The sequence below is a fragment of the Melospiza melodia genome, chromosome 6 (assembly GCF_035770615.1).
Source record: "Melospiza melodia melodia isolate bMelMel2 chromosome 6, bMelMel2.pri, whole genome shotgun sequence".
Classification (NCBI taxonomy): domain Eukaryota; kingdom Metazoa; phylum Chordata; class Aves; order Passeriformes; family Passerellidae; genus Melospiza; species Melospiza melodia.
Genome location: NC_086199.1, coordinates 64,538,860 through 64,559,774, shown reverse-complemented (window position 1 = coordinate 64,559,774; position 20,915 = coordinate 64,538,860). Strand labels below are relative to the sequence as shown.

Below are 20,915 nucleotides of genomic sequence, written 5' to 3'. Positions count from 1 at the left end.
TTAGAATGGGTAAGTTTTTAATTCATGGAGAAGACCAAAGCCAAAAGGAGTGGGTTTTTAGCATTTTGGGTAGCTATGAGAGACATGCCTTTAGGGAAAAAAACAAATCCTGTCCTTCACACCTGCCTGAAGACACAAGTAAACTATTTCTCATGCACCATTTTAGGTTTGTGAAGGCTACTGTAGAAACTGCTGAGGTCAAATCTTCTAGGACAAAGAAAAGCCAGCTGTGACCTCTACAGGATGAATGTGAGCAGCAAAAAGCAAAGCCTAGAGAACACCTTTACCCCTTAGGTGCCACACAGAATTTGCCAGTGAAGGAAACACCAAGTAACCACTTCAGGAAGACACGTTGGGGAATGGGATTTTTTTTGGCATTCATCCTGCAAGGCCAGCCAAGGACAATGCCAGGCTTGCCTTGTCTATTTTTAAATCCATATTCATTCTTTTGTGGTTTAGGTGTGCAGCAGCTGCATTTTCTGTAGGAACAAGGGTTTGTTACAACTCTGGGCATGAAACCCCAGTGTCCCCTGAAAACTGAAATGTCTTCTAGGCTTGTTCTTTACCTAAAGCCTTGACTAAGATCTTCTCCTGGCATGTTTCAGCTAGGGACTTACCAAAAACAAACAAGTAAACCAAGGTGTTGGTAGTGTTGCAGTTCACAAATAACTACATTGGTCTTAAAGGAGAAATATACAGATATATTTATTTTTATAAGTAGAAAAATTAAGTATAAAGTTCCTGTAGAACTACTCTTTGCCAGATCAAACATATCAATCATTAAATCATTTCCCATACTAGCAGAAATGCACACAGCATCTTTTGTTTGTAGGAAAATCACTTTTCAAAGGACATGAATTTTGACATTGCACAGCTGAACAGCTGCTCATTTCTTTTTTCTCTAGTGCCTTGGCCACCACTGCTTTTCCAAGAACTCTTTTAGGGAAAGACAGGGGAGAGCTCAATTTTAGATTAAAACATGTAGGTTTTTTTGAAAGCCTTCCCCAAAGACCTATCAAAAGCACCACCCAGTAACAATCCAGTGGGTAGTTCTCTTGCCTTGGGAAGGAGCTCTCTTTAAAGCCCAACTAATTCGTTAGAAGGGATTATAGGATTAAAGAGCTCCTAAGGGCTAGAGACCCACTTCTACAAGACAGTAATTGTTTATTTCAAGGCTAGTGATGCTGCAGCTTTCATGGGTCTCACAGTTAGTACATCCAGAGACGCAGAGAAGGCTGATCAGCTCCCCAGACACCCACTCAGGGAATCCACAAATGGTTTTGGTACAAGAAAATTCCCTATTAAGTTAATTAGTTTTACGTATGGAAAGTTCAGATTAAGAAGAGGACATTGCTTTGACGTTGTTCTGCAGGCAGTCACCACTCATGAAATGATCTTCACTTCAGGCTTGGACTCTTCCAAGGCTCTCAGTTCATCATCCACTTCAGAACTCCACAAAATGTCATACAAACTACACCAAAACAAAAAGGCAAGCGAGATTTAGTGAGCATCCTCCTGTTAAGGGAAGAGTCAGAGGCACAACTGGCCAGGATGGGAAGGTCATATGCCAGGCAGGGCCCTTCTAGCTTTAAGAGCAGCCAAAAATTGGCTTTACAGCCCAGGACCCCCTTAGTCCCTGACCAGCAGCAGCCAGGGCTACCACCATCACTCACATTAACTGCTGCACATTGCAGCTGGGCTTCTTCAAGGCTTCGCAGATCTTCCTGATGCCTTCATCTTCCAGAGGGTTGTAGCTGAGGTCCAGCTCAGTGAGGCACTGCTTGGTGGCCATGACGGTGGCGAGGGTGGCACAGCAGCCTGCTGTCAGGTCACAGTTCCCCAGCCTGCAGGGAGAGGAGGGAGAGGCCAGCACAGTGAGCCCTGGCTCCAGGAAACCCTGCCCACACCCGGGCAGCAGGTGTGGACATCCCAACATGGACCAGAGATCCTGGCAAAGATGGCATCTCTGAGACATCAGCAGGGGCTGGCCTGTGGTCTTGCCACAGAGACAGCTGCCCTCGTGGTGACTGCTGAACACCTCAAAGGCCTCCCTAAAGCAGAACAGTGTGTGGCTATGGGCACAGGAGGAACCCACTGAAGTTATTCCCAAATTCACCATCATGCATCATCTTCTCTTATCACTATACCTGAGACTTGCAACCACCTCTCTAAAGAGGGCAACTGAGCCCTCTCAGTTGATGACCAAGTAGCTTTAAGTGGTCAAAAGACACTTTCTGGGACAGACTTGTAAGTCTTACTGATGTCTCCCATGACCCATCTGCTTCATTCACTCACTGTGAATTCAGGCATCAGAGCACAGCTCCAGCTTCTGTCCAACAGCATGGAGAGAACAAGCACTGAGCATCACACAGCCCAGAGGTGGGCCCAGCTGGGAAGGGAACAGGCTCATGGGGAAGGCAAATTCCACCCCAGGGCTGGAGGTGATGCTCCAGCTGGCTGCCTGCTCCTTCTAGTGAGGCTGGACCAGCACTTGTGCTGGCACCCATAAGGACCATGGAAGTAGAAGACAAAGGGTGAATTCAGATAGCAAGAGAGAAGACAACTTCTGAGAGTGCAGCTTACCAGAGGGACTGGATGTTGCAGTTGGGGTGCATCAGCCCTTCACACAGGAGCTCCACACCTGCATCTCCCAGCTTGTTCTCACCTATGTGCAGTACTTTCAGGTGCTTGTTGGTGCTGAGGGCAGAGCTGACAGCCTTGCAGCAAGCAGCGGTGAGCCCACACTCCCTAACCCTGCAAGGCAAAAGTGAGATGAGATCCAGGTGGGTCACCTAGAGACTATCAGGCACCGTTCAACTTCTTTACATTTGTTTAACAGGAGCCCAGACAGTGGGAACAGAGGAACCAGGGCTTTCCTGCAATCACTGTACTCCTCTCAATGTCTGTCTGCTCAGTCCTTTCTAGGCAGCACCTCTCCCACTCTTTATGTGGGATGTCTGTCTTGGAGCATGCACCTAGGAAAGGCACCTGCCCAAGAAGCACAGGAACAAGCAAGGATGAAGTGTGCTGCTCTAACAGTCACTGGTGGCTCCACTGTGCACTCCTGAGGCACCCCATTGACTTCCAGGCCACCAGGGCAAGAACTCAGCTAGGGGCAGGAGCTGAATCTGCAATGTAGGAAAATTCAGGTTCTAAGTGAAAGAACAAATTTCCCCTCCTATACCATCCTAGCCTAAAAGGTAAGAAAGTTAACAGGACAGGATGATGAGAATTGTTTAATGTCACTAGAGCTTTCTTTTGACTCATTAGTGAGAGAGTTTAGCTCCAGTGGAGAACCTGAGATATCTGATCACAGCACTCATTTTGCTATTTCATCAGGCCTTTCAGACTTCAAAAGTCTCTTAACTGTCATTTGCTGCATGATAAAACAATTAATTAGAAGCTCTGCAAGTGATGCTTGGTCTCCTTTCAGTTGTAACAGGATAACTGTGATGGGGCACATCTTCAAAGTGTCTGAGTTTAGAAATACAAATCCTTTTAAATCTTTAAGTCTAGAAAAGCCCTTTTTAACTCTATAAATCCATTCAATAACAACCAGCAGGAGTTGCTTATGGAACCATTGCAACTGAGGATCTATGTGGGTGGGCATTACTTCACCTTACATCGTTCTTCAGTGAGGCCTCCAAAGAAGGCAGTAGATATGTGAAACTTGACAGCAGCTCACCATAGCTCCTGAAGTTTAGATTTGGGATCCTTGAGTGCCTGACAGAGCATTTCCATCCCTGAGTCTCTCAGGTTATTGTCTATCAGACTGATCTCTGTGAGGGTCTCCTTTGTACTGATGAGTCTGGAGAGATCTTTACAGCTAGCACTTGTGAGATCACAATCCCATAACCTGCAGGGAAGAACAAAATGTTATTTTCTCCCAAGAATGACTGAGATTAGAAAACAGAGTCCTGTTTTAGTATTCTGAATTTCTGGTTACAATGTCTTATTTTCTTGTATCCTTTCATACATCATACCACACAGCTTCCTCCTTTCCTTACTTTCCACTTGCTGCACCAAAAGTTCTGCTTGTAACACACGAAAAAAGAAACAGAAATATGCAATTCTAGTAGACAGCTAACTCAACTGGAAGCCAAGACAATGCCATCATAAACTTCAATTTGCCCTCTCACCAGAATTTGATCCAAGCAATTTCAGTGTGGTCCTACTTGTTCATGGTGTTCTCCACCCAGTTTTTGGGAATGAACTGATTTGCAGCTGAGACTTTTTTTTTTTTTTTTATCATAAAGGGTAAATGAAAAATTTCCACTTTGGAGCAAACCAGCAGCACAACCTAAACCTCAGAGGCTGCAGAAGGGATATAAGAAACCTCTGCCCACCCTTACCACAACTTCTGGATTTTGCAGCTAGGATGCATCAGTCCCTGGCACAGCAGAGCCAGACCGGAGTCCCCGATCTTGTTGTCCCCCACAGAAAGATCCATCAGAGATGACTTGTTCCTGAGAACAGCACTAATGTCCACACAGCTGTCGCTGGTAATGCCACAGTTCTCCAGGCTGCAGGAAAAAGCACAGGTGGAGTTGCTGCTCCAGACCCACCCGTGTTAGATACACCCCAATACCCCAGGTCAGACTGAGAAGGGTCCTTGCTGCAAACCAGTGCAGCTCAGCCAGGCACTGCTACATCCTGCAAGGTTAAGAGAAGATACAGATATCCAAGATGGGAGTATGGGTGAGGCAACACACTGCTTCTGCATTTCATGAGGCTGCAGGGCACTTTGACCCAGCCATTCATATGCATTAATGCAAGGATGATTCTTGCCAAACTTCCCTTTTGATCAGTTATCCTTTTTAAGAGGAACTTTTGGCAGCATCACACAGTGAGTCCCTGCTGAGCCAACCCCTGCTGAACCTCAGGGGCAAGATAAAATGAATTGTGCTTTTCCCAGAAAGCCCTTCATGGGCTTTACCACAGAAATGAGGCCAAACCCAGCACCTTTGTTTTGAAGCAAAAAAGGGCTCTGAATAAGTATACTCAACAGGCTGGTAATTCCAGTTTAAGAACTAGAGCCACTGAGGGTGATTGTTCCTCTGCTCTGAGACACAGGTGAGCAGTCTCCCTTAGTAAGTGGTGGTTTAACCTGGAGTGCCAAAAACCCCAAAACTGAAAGCCCCAGACCTTTATGTGCAGTTTCCAGTTACATAAATCTGAGCCAGCCAAAAACCTGGCCTACATTTCAAGCACTCCTGACAATTTTTCCTGTCTATGGATGGGGTGACTAGCAGCAGCACTAGCTGCCATTGGAGATGAGCAGCTCTTCCTTACTGTAGTAGCTCCAGGTTGCAGCTTGCCTCCACCAGGCCCCGGCACAGCTGCTTCACAGCTGTATCTCCCAGTGTGTTGTTGCTCAGGCTGAGCTCCTTCAGGGTGGGCTTGCTTTGCAGAGCAGCATTGAGAGCTTCCACAATATCAGCTGTGAGTTCACAGTACTCCAGCCTGCAAGAAGAAAAGAAGTCCAGGCAAAAAGACAACCCTCCTTACACATCCTGCTACCAAGAACAATCAGCTGAGCCTGGTGTGTGTTAGCCAGGGCAGAAAACGTGCCAATATGAGTTGAGATCAGGCAATGCATAAACCAGACATAACTGTAAGCTTTTAACAGCATCTCTCTGCTCATTCCAGGAAGCATTAATTCTTAAACTAGATCCCAGAGGACCCTAGCAAGACCAATTTTTACACTAGGCCTCCACTGAATCAGTGTACAGGCAGCTTGGAGCACAGGGCTGAGCTCTGCACTGCAACACCATCAAGAGCCTCAACTCTGGGCCTGCCCAGGGGGAGCTGGGGGCTGCAAATACACCCAGGTCCTGCTCAGTCATGAAATAAGGACCAAGGGCAGCAGAATCTGATGTTCCCTGGGCATCTGAGAGGTCTTGCATTTACAGCCACCACTGCCAGAAGGGCTAAACAAAGCCTATGGGAACAGACACCTGACTTCTAAACCCACAAGATCCACCTGCATGAATAAATATGACAATTTCAGGTAAAACAAGAACATATCCACACCTGGCAGCAAAACTCCTGCTTGTGCCAAGGGAAAAGCAAGCATGTATGATGACTGAAAAAGCCCAGTGACTACTTACTGCAGCTTCTGCAGCTTACAGCTGGGGTTCATCATGCCTTGGCACAGCACCTTCACTCCAGCAGTTCCCAGCCTGTTATCCCCTACATGCAGCTCTGTCAGGGATGGCTGGGCACTGAGGACGGAGCGCAGGGTCTCGCAGCTGGCACTCGTCAGGTTGCAGTTTTGCAGCCTGCAGGAGAGAGGGAAATGCACTCAGAATTACAGAGGTTCTTCTCAGAGAGCTTTATCTGCTGAGGTTGGAGCTCAGAAAGGACAACACAGCTCTGATGGTGTGCAAGTGGTTTGTCCAGGTTAAGTACCATTATTTTGCAGGTGTGTCATAATATTTTATCTACTACACTATGCCATAAACAATAGCTTGCATGCTTCCTTCAGAGTAATCACTCCTACAGCATCTCCAGCAGAATAAGGATTCATCCTAAACCACTTATGGAAGTGGTTTAAATATCAGGAGGCTGACCCCAGAGGTAAAGCAAAGGCATCTTATGATTTCTTGCCCCCTCTAGAAATGTGATCCAGAGTTGGTAGAAGTTAAAATCTCATCCAACCATGGATATAATTTAGTTTAATGGTATAGTACAAGAAAGATCTATGAAGGTGATCCTTCAGCACTCAGGCTTGGAGACGTAGCATAGGAACTGTGCTGATATTGCTATGGGTTGTTTATAGAATTATTGGATAAGACTTTGGAGCAATACAGAGATGTTGTGCAGGGAGGTTTGACTTGGGTTTGCTTGCTCTTTTAATTCCTCTTATTCCTCTTATTCATTCCTCTTTATATTCCTCTTCCTTTTATTTCCTTTTTATATGATTTCTCTTTTATTTAAGGCACCTTATCACAATACCAAAAATGGACAATGTTTTTCTACAGAACTGAAAACCCCAGGCTGTTACTTGAGCATATGGAGAAATCTAAAGCCTAGGGCAAACTCTCTGAAAATTTACTTAAGTCTTCCAGTACAGAGTACCACAGTTACTTCTTGAAGGTCCATCAGAGAGCTGCAGTTTCATCAGCTTCACAGTCAACTTTCTTCCTATTTGCCTGATTCCTCATTGCAGGCGGCACAGGGACTTCAATATCTGAACCAAAAGTCATATTATTCTTACAAGTTTGTGTTTTGAGGATCCCAGATTCCTCTTGGGAGCTGGAGGAGTCCTGTACCCTGCAGAAGAGATGCTGAACAGAGAAGGCAGAAGCCCTCTTTGAGGGCTTCTGAGGAGCACAGGCAGCAGCCACTGGCTCTGACTACAGCTCTTGCACCAGGGTTGCTGAGGGAAGCCCGCTAATGCTATAGTGTGGTGGGGTGCCTCCATAAAATGCCTCCCAGAGCCAGGGAACCCTCCAGTTTGCTGCATTCTGAGGATCGCTGAAGGATGACAGATCCTGGGCTGGCACCCCCACTGCCTGAGGTTCAGCCTCAAAGGCACCTGATGTGAGTCCTTCATTGAATTTGAGGGGAATTTTCCACAGGTGAGCACCTTGTACATTCTCCTTTAGGTCTGTGTGCTTGTGAGTGGGAATATACTGTACCAAGTGGACTGTGACTGTTACTGTCCTAGATTATTAAGTACTTTGGACATATAAGTTAGGCCTGTGCATTATAGTAAATTCTATATGAACCTTTGTTAAATTGTTTAACCCAAGCTATTAATGAAGTGCTGTTAAGTTTAAGTGCTGTTAAAACTTTAAGGCCTAAAGTATTGGTCCAGTTCAGAACTCAGTTTAGCAAAGATTCTGAACCTTGAAATTCAAAAGGACTGTCTTCTTTAGTCACCTTTTCCTGTCCTCACCCTTCCCCCTTCTCCCAGCCTCCATGTAGATAATTCTGCAGTTGACATTGGTTATTGACTTTAGATTTTTGTTTGCTTTTTCTCTATGTGCTTTAACCATCTAGTAAGTAGTAGAGTGAACCTTGTCAACAAATTGTTGTGCTTTCACTTTTATAGTAAACCTGCCTTTGATTGTTTAAGAGACCTCAAAACACTCATCTGTGACAGTATGATAGAGCAAGACAATCAGGGGAGCTTTACCATAACTTCTGTAGGCTACAGCTTGGGGTCAGCAACCCTTTACAAAGGTATTCAACACCTTCATCTCCCAGCTCATTGTTGTTCAGCTTCAGCTCTGTGAGGGATGGATTTGTATTGATGATGGAAGAGAGATCCTCGCAGTTACTGCTGGAGAGATTGCAGTCATCCAACCTGAAAGACAAGGACAGAAGGAGCACTTTAGTCCTCAGAGTTGCTCTGCTCTCCTGGGCTGGAGCACTGCTCATGAAAGCAGAGTGGGCAGTGCTCCTGCAGTTCCTGGGATGCCTCCATAGTATGTGCAGGGCCTGCTGGGTCAAACCAAGATGTGTTCTGGGCTGCACCACAGGATGGGCTGGAGGGCAGCTTCCCAAGCCTTGCTCCTCCTCTGTGCTGCACAAAAGTGGGCACAAATCATCCTCCTACAGCTGGAGGAAGCACCTCCACTAAAACAGTGACAGTGACAAACCACCTGCCAGCTTACAGGTGTCAGACTGGTTCTGCACTGAGAACTGCAGCCAGCCCAGAGACACTCAGCAGCAGGTTGGTGTCTTGCAGGTGAGTCATGCTGGTTTGCACCATCTCCCTCCAGCAGGAATCTCAGCACACAAACCCTGAGTTTGCAGTTTGGCAGCAGCTTCCCCCACAGGATATGAGCATTCTTCTAGGTGCTACTAAATGGATGAGGATGAATTTAATTGAAAGGAAAGCAAAGGAAAGGAGCACAGGACAGCCAGGGGAGGTATAGAGGGAGGCAGAAAAGAACAGAGCAAAAAGAAGGTGTCATTGAGAACCATACAGTCCCAGGCACAGCCACAGCCAGGAGTGCCAAAATTTGCCTGGTCATTTCTCCTTACACAACAGTAGGAAACTGAGGCTCTATGAGGGTTCTCCTTCCCTCCCCCAGCAAGAAGAAATGGATTCCAATGATATCATGCTCAACACTGATGAAACAACCCCTGCAGCAGTCAGCCTTATCCACTGCCTCTGGAGCAGCCGGGCCTCTGCCAGGAGACAACCATCCCACTGCTTTCTGCCACCCAAGGCAGGCCTTGGGAAGTCAAGGCCAGGCCCATGAAGCTTTGCCTGCTTTGCAAAACAAAAGGAAGTTGCCCTCACCAAATCCAATGCCCTCCGAGGCACTGCTGGCATGAAGTGGCCCATCCTCTCCAGCCCCAGCAGGATGATGCCATCCCATGAAGTGTGAGTTCCCAAACAGGAGAGGGGAAAGATTGCAGTAGCAACTCTTCTGGGCCCTGTCCTACACCTTAGACCCCAGGAGATGGTTCCCTCCCATTGTTTGCTCAACAAACAAGGCTGGTACTTCTGAAGATCAAGTGCAGAATTAAAAGCTGATGGCACACGGCTTGTACCTGACTACTGAAGCCAAAATCACTTAACAGCATCAAGCCTGCAACCCAAAGAGTGTGCAACCCAATAAGCACAGAGAGATGTCTTCCCCCTCTTGAGAGGCAAAGGCAGAATAACCAAAATGGTGGTCAAATATTTAAATCACATTACCTAGCTGAGCCCTATGGCACACCAAGAAACAGGGCAACATTACTTCATAACAAAGGATATTTATCTGTAGTTGATAAAGCTTTGCAAGAGGATGGGGATTTATTCACCCTTTAAATTAACTTTCTGGACAAAAATAGGTAGACTCATTCCTGTTGCTGTGCAATTTCTAAGTTCCAGGTCAAACAGTTCTGAAGATGAAAAGCACAGGAGAGAAATGCAACAGTTCTTACTCAAAAGAGAGAATACACAACACTTTACTTACCTGATGGTTTTGCAGGATTTCATTGTGGTCAGAAGTTCAGCCCATCTAGATGGGCTCATCTCTTCACACTGGATGTCAAGCTCCATTTTGACAGCTGAGATAAGACCTGAAAATTAAAACAAGATAAAATCACCTTTTTTTTTTTTTAATTGACTGAGAAGCAACAATGTTCTTCCATCCCCCCCAGCTCTCAGCCATAAGCCATACTGTGCAAAGGGGACAGATTATAATTTTCCAAAACCTGCAAACACCAGTACAAGGTCAGGAGAGTTGGTTTTGTCTGGGACTTGGGAAGGCCTTCCTCTGAGAGGAAAAAAGCACAGGAATCCTCAAGAGATATGGCAAAAGCCTGTTATCTGGAGGCTGCTTGTATGAGAATAAGACATTCCCCTTCCCCCTCCAAGGGAGCTTAACCAGAAGGAGCTTTATAGAGACACTGGTGCTACTCACTACTGCACTGCTGAGCCACACAGACACCCATTCCACCAGCATGGCACACCTGACCCACTGTGGACCCTCAAGCTGTACTTAAAACTGGGGTATTTTTGAGGGAATTTGGGTGAATGAGGATGATGAGCATGAGAACTGCCTGGGCTCAAATTAAAAATCCTGCTGGACATGTGTCTGTATGTGAGAAGTGAAACTTGCATGGATGGGAGAAGTGTTCCTCCACAAATTGATATCCAAGGTTTGAAAGACCACTCTGGTTGGGCAAATCCAAGTACAGACAAGCTGGTAAGCAGATTTTTTTTTTTTTTTTTGTCTGCAAACTGCATTTCTGAAGTGATGTAAACAGAGTGCTGTGCAGAACAGCTCCAGACAAACGTGCACAAAAGCATGCCAAGGCTGAGCCCTAGGTTTACTCTACAAGGGATGGGGTTAAAGAAGGCAGCGCTGTAGTAGGTGACAAAATGCAGCCTTGGTCGGCTGGTTTGCCCAGCATGACTCAGACTACGGAGCATGAAAAAGAAATAATCCCTGAGCTATCCCATCGGAATGTGAGCTGCAGGCAGTTCCCATCGTCTTCCCTCCTCGCAGTCCCTTCGTGCCGCCGTAACATCGCGGGGACCCCAAAGCGGCGTTTCCCGGCGGCCGGCCCGGTGCCAGCGCTGCCGTCAGGTCGCGCCCACAACAAACGCGGCACCCACGTGGGGCGGGGCGGGGCGGCCTCGGCAGCGGCGGCCGGACCGGGACACGGTGCCAGCGGCACCGGGAGCTCGGGACGCGCTCGGCCGCTGCCCTTCCCTTCCCAACGCGAGCGCTGCCGGGAATCCCGGCCCACGGCCTCCGTGGGATCGCACCACAGCCCCACGTGTCGCGGGGTGATGGGGATCGGGGCCAGCGGCGACACGCGAGGGGACAGTGGCAGCCGGACTGTCACAGCCCTCCCTCCCCGCGTCGCTCGGGCACTCTCCCGTTCTACCCCCGCCCCCATCGACAGAGAGTTCTTCCCCCGGCCCCGAGTTCTGCACCTTCCTGCGAGCCAAGGGGGGATCCTGTTCGGAGTCCCGGGCAGCGGCCCGGTCCTATCCCGGGGCACCGCCGCCACCGCCCCTGCCCGGTTCCCCCCGCGCCGCCGCCTCCCGCACCGCCAGCAGCGCTTCTCCCTCCCAGGCTTTCTGCCCTGCCTGCTCCCCCCGGCCCGGCCCGGCCCGGCTCCCCAGCTCCTACCGCCGTGCCGCCACCGCGCAGCTGCCGCCGGCTCCGGCCCGGCTCCGCCTCGTATCGCGGCGGGGAGGAGCAGGATCTGTCCCTCCTCCCCTTTTTCCCTTTCTTCCCCCTTTTCCTCTTTCTCTCCCCTTTTCTTACTCTTTTCCTTCCGTTTCCCCCCTCTCCCTTTTTTCCTGCCCTCTCTGACACTTAACGCTTTTTACCCTCTCTTTTCCATTTGTCTTTCCCTTTCTTAATTTTTCCTGACTTCTCCCTGCTTCCCTCTCCCCCTCTTTTCTGATCTTCTTTCCCTCTTTCCCCTTCTTTCTTTCCCCCTCCACTCTCCTTTATCTGTTTCCTTCATATCTCCTTCCTTTTTCCTCACTTCTTTTTTTTCTTTTTCCCTTTTTACTTTCTGTTTTCCTCTAATTTCCTTCCTTCCTTCCTTCCTTCCTTCCTTCCTTCCTTCCTTCCTTCCTTCCTTCCTTCCTTCCTTCCTTCCTTCCTTCCTTCCTTCCTTCCTTCCTTCCTTCCTTCCTTCCTTCCTTCCTTCCTTCCTTCCTTCCTTCCTTCCTTCCTTCCTTCCTTCCTTCCTTCCTTCCTTCCTTCCTTCCTTTTTCTACCCTCCTTTTTTCTGCTATCTCTCCTCTTACTCTGAATTTCCTCTTTTTCATCTCACCAGCTTCTCTATTTTTGTCCTCTTTTCCTCCCTTTCCTTTTTTCCTATCTCCTGTTGCCCTTTTTTCCACATCCACCCTGGTCTCCCTGATGCTCTTTCCGCTGAGCAGGAGCACTGGGATACACAGGAAACAAGGCAGGAGAAGGAGAAATCCCTGTAATGAGGGGATGCATACAGGGTGGGAGTATCAAACATAAAATGAGGCAGTGTACCAACCTCTGCTGTGTGCCGGGACCTGCAGCAAGATGGGAATGCAGGCAGGTCACCCGGGGCAGAGGCACCGGGGCAAGGTCTCTGCTAGGGGAGACGGGACTTCCCCAGAGAGCCCAGAGCTAGGAATTGTGTGAACTGGAAACAAAAATATCCTCAGTGGTCTCCCTGACTTCCAGTTTACAGACAGCTGTGCCTGGGGGCCAGCTTGGAGGGCCTGGGAAGTGCCTGCTCCCTATCCCTGTCACCAGTCCTATCCAGGACGCGTTCCCTCCGTAGTGCAACACGCCGGGCAGGGAGCTGCACGTCGCTGGCACAAAGGCCCCTCTCTCTTTCTGAGCTCTTTGGAACGGAGCTGTGACAGCAGTGGAGGATGGGCGCCCCGGGCCTGTGCAGTGCCAGGCCTGCTGCCCTGCCGGGCTGTCCCCGTGTCACCGCCCCCAGCCCACCCCAGTGACCAGCGGCTGTCCCCACAGCCGCCCCAGGCAGGGCGAGGGTGGCAGCGCTTGCTCAGGGCTGGAAGGCATTCGTCATCCCTTGGCTCCCTTCCTCCTCCGCCTGCCGGCTACTCCCTGCCTCCCTCCCTATTGTTCCCCGGTAGTTTTAGCCCCGGTAAAAGCTCATTCAGATTTTCACAAGACGGAACAAAGAAAGGTTTTGAAGTGCCGAGAGGCACTAGGCAACACCCCGACTTGCCTTTCTCCCTCCACTCCCAAAATCTCAGCATCTCCCCCAGATTTTTCTTCCTACCAACACCCTCTTCCCATAACCCTGGCTCACACAACAGTTCAACTAAGCTCAACCAGCTGTTCCCCACAAAGCACGGCTTTAAAATGGTTCCGTGCTCCTCCCCGGGCAGCAGGAGGGAAAGTTTCGGGAGTTTCAGAGCCGCCTTTGCCGCTGGTACGTACCTTGCTGTTGTCGGTTCTGTGCGGGAGCGAGGGGGCCGAGCTGGCGCCTTCCTGCTGCCGTTACCACGCAACCTCTGCTGTCGTACACACGGTGCCTGCTAGAGGGAGGGAAACAGTTTTGGGCTCTGACGGCTTTTTTCCTCCCGTGGCAGCTCTTCAGGGCCTTGCAGAGCAAGCGCTGTGCACACAATTGTGTCTGGCTTGTGATGAAGCAAATGTTGCAAAAAGCTCCTGATGATGACAAGAGGCAGCTTTTACTTCTCACACCGGATCATGTGGCCACTCGCCATTGTTTAGCCCAGAGCAAGGGAGTAGTTGCCACTGAAGGATCCATCTGAAAATGAGGCCACAGCAGTGTTGAAGTGTGCGTAGAGATGATGGAGTTTGTGTAGTCTCTCCATTCTCCAGGCAAGCCTGTCCTGCCAGGCCCAGGAGTGATGCTGAGCACATTACTGCCTACCTGTCACCTTACCTGGGGGTTCTGCATCCCTCTTCCCAGCAGGGGCTGGGACACAGGCAGCTCCCTGCTTCTGCTCAAGCTGAATGCTCACACTGCCTGAAATGGTCCCTTGGGCACAGCCCTGGTTGTGTCTCCCTAAAACTGCCCCTCAGCAGCAAGCTTGGACCTCACTCCTATACCTCCATCTCCTAAATTCCCACTGGTTCTTCTCCTGCTCAAGGAAAACCCTGCCATCACTCCAGCTGCGTTGCACAATAGCTGTGGGTTGAGGTAACCTGCCTTCTTCCCCCATTCTCAGTGGTGTGATGATGAATTAATGTTTCAATAGCCAGCAAATGATCCAGCAGCAGGACAGATTTGTCTTTCCCTCCTGTAGCTGCAGATGCTGACAGAGATGATGGTAGAGTGATGACCTGGGAAACAGAGCCTTTGTTGAGCCACAGGAGAAACACTAGAGGCTCTCCCTCCAGCTGCTTTTATTACCCTTCTTCTGGAGGAGATGGGAACCAATCACCAGGAGAGCCCAATGAGCAAAAACCCACCTTTCTCAGTGCCCAGAAGAGAGTTGAAAGCCAAAGAATTCACCTCTTCCCTATTCCCTCTCAGGGAAATCCACACAAAGAATTTGCTAGAACAGTCCTTGTGCTTCTGGGTCTGACCTGAAACCTGCTGAAGCACGGGCAAGATCTTGGGGATGGCCCGACCTCCTGGCTTTGGTGTTTGTTGGATGCTCCCTGGCAGGAAATGAAGGGGATGCTGAGGCTGGTGCAGGATGTCTCTGCCCTTTTTGCTTGGCACGATGGTTTCAGGAAGACCACCAGTGTTAGGAAAAAAGTTTATGCTGACAGGAGATCTCCCAGTCAATCAGGCAATTTGGAGTCGATGCCTGTCATTCAGCCCAGCAGCAAAGGTGTCATTGCCTATCCAGCCACTGCTGGCATCTCTCTGCTCTTGGTTCCCGCTTCACTGCACTTATCAGGAGTCTCTAAAGGCCAAAGTCTAGTGTTTGTTAGAGATTTCAGAGAGGTTCATGTCACGTGGGCCTTCTGTAGACCTCCTGCCCTGGGCAAAGCACCCAATACCCTCTGGTCTGTGTTGGTGAAATATTAGATTTATAGGCCAAACAGCCATGCCAAAAGGTTATGTGCTTCTGTCTCCCTGTCAACCCTTTGGCTGCCCTCACTGTAGGGACAACAAAAAGCATTTCTGGAAAAATCTATTGCCCTTTTTCCAGGTAGCAGGACAGGCCATCCTGCTCATTGAGATACACACAGATCCAGAGGAAATGATACAAAATGGGGCTGAGAAAGCCAACAGCAAACACCAGTAAGAAATACCTGTGTGTGTGTTGCCACAGAAACAGTGGAAGACTCCTGGCATGGAACCATGTGGTTATTTGTACAGACTCAGGCTGATTCCTTAAAGATGCCTTCAGGAGTGTGGCAGTGACATCTGCCCTGTGCTCCCCTCTTTATCACAGTTTCCCATTATCCTTTCTGAGTTCATTCAAATTTATCTCCTCTTTTTTTAGATCCTCTCCCTCTTTTGGTCTTTGTAGCAGGGAGGGAGAGCACAGTGATGCCCATCTTGCCCCTGCTGCCTTTGGGCACAGCTGGCTTGAAAGCATGGAGTGCAGGTCCTGGGATCTGAGGAAGTTGACATGTGTCTCTGCATTTAAGATTACTTCATTGTAAAACTAAATTTATGCACGTAACTCTAGAGTAAACTTACAAAAGAATACTTAAATTAAGGCCATTAGTGTAAACTGAAAACTCTGCCTCTTCCCCTTCTAGTAGTTTCCTGTTCTGTCCTCTCTGCTCTTATGATGCCTCTGTGCATATACTTAATGGTAATTAAAGACAATAAACTTCTAAGAGTAGTGACAGATCTTTTTCTAACTTGACTCTGTGATCTCTACCAGAAAATTCATTCCATAAATTCAGCTGTGGAGATCAAAACAGCAAGCTGTAAGCATGTGCCCAGCTCCATTTGTTGCAGTGAGTGATTTGTTTATATCCTACTTGATCCATTGCTGGAAGCCATTTGTTCCTTGAGCTTGTGTGCAAACTTGAAGTAAGGCTTTGTAGGGTGAGGAAATGCAAAACTTGGGTCATTCCTGAAGAGTCAGTGGGGTGATTAAGCACTGGGGAGCAAAGTATCTGTGGAGCTAGAGTGGAGAACCTGACACTGTGGCTTAACTGATACTTCAGGAGCTAAAAAAAAATATTAAAAAAAATATAAAAGGAGGTCAATAATCAGGTGTTGGTAGCAAGCCGTTAGTGAGGTGGCTGAGCAAGGTTTGGGTTTTTCAGCAAATACAGGCAATAGCTCACCCTGACTTGCATGCGTGCACACACACATAGGGATGTTCCATACTGTGGCACGTCATTATAGATTCCCACAAGAAAACCATTAGGGAGGAAATTCTTACTGTTCTGATGTGGTTGCCTTGTTCTTGTAAGAGAAAAGCTGTTGTTTCCATGTTGCACTGGTTTTGTTGTTTTGGGAGTGGAGAGGATTATAATGAAATAGTTCTGTGAGTGTATGTGTAATATTTTATCCCTGTGGATACAGTCTTTCACCGTGGGTCCAGCGAAAATGGAGCCCCCAAAAAATGGAGCTCCCCAGATATGTTCATCAACCAACACACCTGCAGAAAAAATACTGTCAGAGGAATTTTTCTCACATCCCTGCTTTTCTTCACCTTCTGTCTCAGCCTGCCGCAGTGTTTGCCTGCCCGTCTGCAGAGGGCGATGCAGCATCAGTTTGACCAGACTTATGGTCCTCTGGTTTTCCCTCATGCCGAAGTTGCCCTTGGTCACCAAGACATTGCAGGGGTTGAGGGCTGAGATGGGGCCACAGCTAGAGGGAAAAACGAGAGGAGCAGAGCAGAAACAAAGGTGTATTTGACAGCACAGTCTCTTCATGCCAGCTGTGCAGCAGCTGATGAAATTGGAGACTGCAATGGTTTTCACTTTCCTGTTAAATCCTGCTGCACAGGAAGACTTGAATAATTTGCTGAAACTTTGAAGGCCACTGTAGGGACAGCTGGTTATTTCATTAGTTTGTATAGGACTCAGAAGTGTAAGTTTAAATCAGCTTTAAAAGGCAAGAATGAAATCTTGAAGTGAAAAGAACCCCAACAGCCATATACTTATCTGGTTTTCAGACTTCAGTTTGCATGTTAGCACATATTCCTTTTTGCAGAAAGGAATAGTAGATGTCCTCTGCCAGTTAGAGGCATCTCTCTCTAATCTCCAGGAGAATACCCATGAGAATTCATGGGTATTTGCACCCCAAAAAATCACTTTGTATCCTAGAGTCGCGATGGTTGGGAAAGACCTCAAAATGATCATGTAAATCCATTAGCCCAGCATCACCGTGTTCATCACTAAACCATAGCTCAGAATTACATCCACATGCCTTTTGAACACTTCCAGGGATGGGGATTCCAACACTTACCTGGGGCAGCCTGTTCCAATGCCTGACCATCCTTTCAGAGAATAGTTTTTTTCCTAATATCCTATCTAAACCTCCCATGACACAACTTGAGGCCATTTCCACTCATCCTCTAACTTGTCACCTGTGAGAAGAGACCCCTTCACCTCACTAAAACTCCTTTCATGTAGTTGTAGAAGTGATGGGGTCTCCTGAGCTTCATTTTCCCCAGACTAAACAACTCCAGTTCCCTCAGCTGCTTCCCATAAGATTTGTACCGTAAGGCCCCCCCCCCCCCCCCCCCACATCCTCTCTTTAATCCAGTTCTTCCTTGGATTATCAGAATTAATTTGCTGCAAAGGCATGGGGGTGGGATATTTTGGAGTCTCCTCAGGTATAGGCTGGGGTTGGTGAGCAGTTGAAAGCTGAATTTCGTTCTTTGTCATTGAAATTTGCCAGAAAGGTAATTTCCTTATGCATGTAACTGAGGAAAGTGGTCAGAATTGTTTTATTCCCAGTTCAGTTTGTGGTAGGGATGGAAATCCTGCCAGTTGAGTTTAATCCTGTTTTTTTCCATGATACACGATCAGTTTTTAAAAACAGCTTCTCTTTTTTTAAAAGCTTTTGGTTGTTTGTTGTGGCTTGTTGTGGTAGAATAGAAGCAGAATGTGAAGCACTTGCTTGAACTTTGCACCTGGATAAATTCAGGGAGCAAGGTCTCGACCTTTTTGTTAATAAATGGCACCTACATCAATGACTCCTTGAGGTTTTTTGATTTTTTCCTAAATTTACAGAAGACAAACAGGTGTTTTGGCTCTAGCAGAGGCCTCCAGGTGAAGCGATCTCCAAATACTTTCCTGCTCTGGGTGGGATGAGAGAGAGAGGGCTGGGGCCAGAGCTGTGGGAAGAACTGGATGCAGTGGGTGCTGCTCGCTGTCGTGGCCTTGTCCAATGTTCAGTAAGGAAACAAAAGACCCTCTTGCAGTGCCAGGAATACACAGGCAGTGTTCTGCCTGCCTTAAGCATGGGATGGGCAAAGGTATCTGTGTAGCTGTACGGGGAGCAGGTGAGGTCACTCCTCCACTCTGTCGAGCCTGTGCAGTTCCAGCTTTCTTGTGAGGGGAAGAGGAGGGGCAGACACTGGTGTCCTCTCTCTGCTGCCCAGTGACAGGAGCCAAGGGAATGGCCTGAAGCTGTGTCAGGGCAGGTTTAGGCTGGATAGTAGATAGTAGATAGTTTCCCTGGGCACTGAAAAGGACTCCCCAGGGAAGTGGTCATGGCACCAAGCCTGACAGATTTAAAAAAGCATTTGGACAATGCTCGGGGGCACAGGGTGTGCCTCTTGTGGAGTCCTGTGCTGGGCCGAGAGTTGGACTCGATGATCCTTGTGGGTCCCTTCCAACCTGGCATATTCTGTGGTCTTTAAAAATGTCAAGGAAGCAAATAAGAATATGAGGAATTTAAAAAGGCAAAACCACTACAGCTGCGGCTTGCACTGGAAGCAGGGAGTGGGCTGGCGACCGAGGCCACGAAAAGAAACTGGAGAATGCGGGCATCGATCCCGCTACCTCTCGCATGCTAAGCGAGCGCTCTACCATTTGAGCTAATTCCCCGCGGTGGCTGTTTTGCTACCCAGCGCAGACATATTGACTTCTCGCGAGACGCCGTGCGCCGCCGGCTGTTACACGTCCCGGCCGGTGGTCCCAGTGCGCCTGCGCGGGAGCGCGACGGCCGGGGCTCGGCGGCGGGCCGGGCTGGGCGCGCACCGGGAGAGGAGGATGCGCCCCGCGGTGAGACATGGAGCGGGAACGGGGCGGGAAAGGGAGTGGGAACGGGAACGGGAACGGGGCGGGAATGGGAACGAGATGGCAGTGGGAACGGGAATGGCGAGGGGCTGCCAAGGGCTGTGTGTTTGGCGGGCAGGATGCGTACGGCTGTGTGTGTGTGGGGCGGCGGTGCCTGCGGAGGTCAGAGCAGGGGCTGGAGCGCCCGGCATGGGCTCTGCCAGGGCCTGGGCTGGTCTTTGAGTGGCGGCGGGGCTGCGCTGAGGTCAAAACAGAAGGAAACAACAAAACAAACCCCCTCTCCCTCCGCCCCATAAATTATGGAGCCCCCAGCCGCCCCCCTGCTGATGAAGGGCGCAGGAGCTGCCCGGATGAGCCCGGTCACTGCCCAGGGACGCTTCGCCTGCCCGGCAGCTCCTCACGGCCCTCGGGGCACCGAGCCCGCTCTCCCCCTGCGGGGGCTCGGGGTGACACTCGGCCTGGCCGGGCGGCCCGGGAGCCCCCGGTGCCGGCTGCCATCCATGCTGGGACATCCCGGGTTGGGCCCTGAGCGTGACTGCGACAGCCGGGATGCCCAAGAGCCTGGGTGAGCAAACCTGCTGCGGGCAGTTGGTTCTCCCCGCCTTGCCTTGCAATGTCTCCTTTGAAAACAACACCCACAGAAGGGAAATCTGGCACCGTGGTGAATTGTGAGGTCTTTTTCTCCAAGAAATAGTTCCATTTGCTCTTGTGCTCCAGCTGGAGTAGAGTTAAAGGCTGGACAAGGAAAGAGATGCTGGCTCTTGAGCAGGGAACTTCAGGTGCCTGTTGAAATGGCAGATGGGGGCATGTGCTGGAGTCTTCTGGGGAGCTGCACTGACCAGATGGGATTTTGGTGCCCAGTTTGGATACAGGAAAAGGAGATGCCCTCAATCAAGGGGTGCGTAGCAAAGCAGGTGAGAGCATCGGGTCATTTCTCTGTGAGCGCTATGCTGAGGAAGACAAAGCTATTGGTGGGCTTGCAGTGTTTAATTCAAGCTGTGTTCAGCAATAGCAATATCCAAGACTCAGTCAAAAACCTGTCATTCTGGTAAATATCTTCCCTTGTGCTGGATCACACTTCTTCCCCTCTGATGATGACGAGACAAAACCCAAAAAGCATTGATGGCCAGTGCAAAATACTTTCTGAACCGAGGTGATTACAGAATAACCTTGTTGTATAACCTTGGTGGTGGCTGCTTAACGCCTAGCTGTGTGGAGAGCAGCAGAGTCCTGCTGAGCTGGCCGGGCTGCACGCAGTGATCCTGGTCACCAAGTCACTGCAATTCACTGAGCCAGCAGGGAATTTGGTGAAAGTGATGGGATTTGCTGTGGCTTTTGCTCTGTCGAGTTCCTGGGTGCTTTACACGTTGCTTTCCTGCAGTACTTTTCTGCTTCTACCTTGGTTGTGTTCAAGCCATCGTTCTGTTGGTTTCAAAACCATTCCCTGCTCAATTTTACACCCTTCTTGTGGGATTTGCCTTAGTTCTGCCTGTGAGATACAAGTTACTTTTTCTGGATGAATTTGCTGAGCTATCCTCCTCCAGACTATGAATTTCTGATTAAACACTCCTATATATCAACAGCTTTGCAAATGAAATAGGTGCAAAACATTTTTTATTTATTTCACTTGACAGGTTTTGGGCTCTGTGAATGAGGTCTGCTTCTTGCAGAGTTTGCTTAATAGGTTCTCTGAATGATATTTTATTGAAATATTTGGAATTTTAAATTTACTCCTCTTTTGTTCTTTTTGATGTGTTGCATCTTACTTTAAAGGGCCAGTGAAGCATGACCTCAGAACTCTTCTGAAACTCTCCTGTCTCTCATTTATCGTTTTCACGG

General features: G+C 48.9%; 2 protein-coding genes and 1 non-coding gene across 6 annotated transcripts in view; 1 reads left to right on the top strand and 2 right to left on the bottom strand.

The window, feature by feature from the left end:
* Positions 1-680: 680 nt before the first annotated feature.
* Positions 681-13,511, bottom strand: RNH1 (ribonuclease/angiogenin inhibitor 1). 2 transcript variants are annotated; one of them, XM_063158742.1, is made up of 10 exons: positions 13,374-13,511; positions 9,924-10,029; positions 8,144-8,314; positions 6,111-6,281; positions 5,293-5,463; positions 4,353-4,523; positions 3,686-3,856; positions 2,584-2,754; positions 1,674-1,844; positions 681-1,471 (listed from the first exon to the last, which is right to left on the bottom strand). In XM_063158742.1, exons 2-10 carry the CDS (start codon positions 10,007-10,009, stop codon positions 1,384-1,386), a joined length of 1,371 nt encoding a protein of 456 aa, XP_063014812.1. In that variant the 5' UTR covers positions 10,010-10,029; positions 13,374-13,511; the 3' UTR covers positions 681-1,383. The 2 variants fall into 2 exon arrangements, with proteins under 2 accessions (XP_063014812.1, XP_063014813.1); XM_063158743.1 differs by lacking the exon at positions 13,374-13,511 and adding an exon at positions 11,595-11,640.
* Positions 13,512-18,811: 5,300 nt separating this feature from the next.
* TRNAA-AGC (transfer RNA alanine (anticodon AGC)) lies at positions 18,812-18,884 on the bottom strand. The gene has a single exon. It is a non-coding gene; the product is annotated as a tRNA-Ala (tRNA).
* A 102-nt stretch (positions 18,885-18,986) lies between these two features.
* Positions 18,987-20,915, top strand: part of LOC134419488 (USP6 N-terminal-like protein) — a 75,742-nt gene continuing 73,813 nt past the window's right edge. Inside the window, exon 1 of one of the 3 annotated variants that reach the window (XM_063158737.1) lies at positions 18,987-19,061. The gene's annotated coding sequence lies outside the window, so the exon portion shown is untranslated. Of the gene's footprint in view, positions 19,062-19,967; positions 19,991-20,915 lie in introns of those variants that run through there. The other 2 variants (XM_063158738.1, XM_063158740.1) reach the window with 2 other exon arrangements.

Coding starts and splice junctions, on each gene's coding strand:
- RNH1 (XM_063158742.1), bottom strand. CDS start 10,009: ATGGAGCTTGACATCCAGTGTGAAGAGATGAGCCCATCTAGATGGGCT. Junction 8,315..9,923: donor AAATCCTGCAAAACCATCAG/GTAAGTAAAGTG, acceptor CTTGTCTTTCAG/GTTGGATGACTGCAATCTCT. Junction 6,282..8,143: donor TGTAGCCTACAGAAGTTATG/GTAAAGCTCCCC, acceptor TCTCTCCTGCAG/GCTGCAAAACTGCAACCTGA.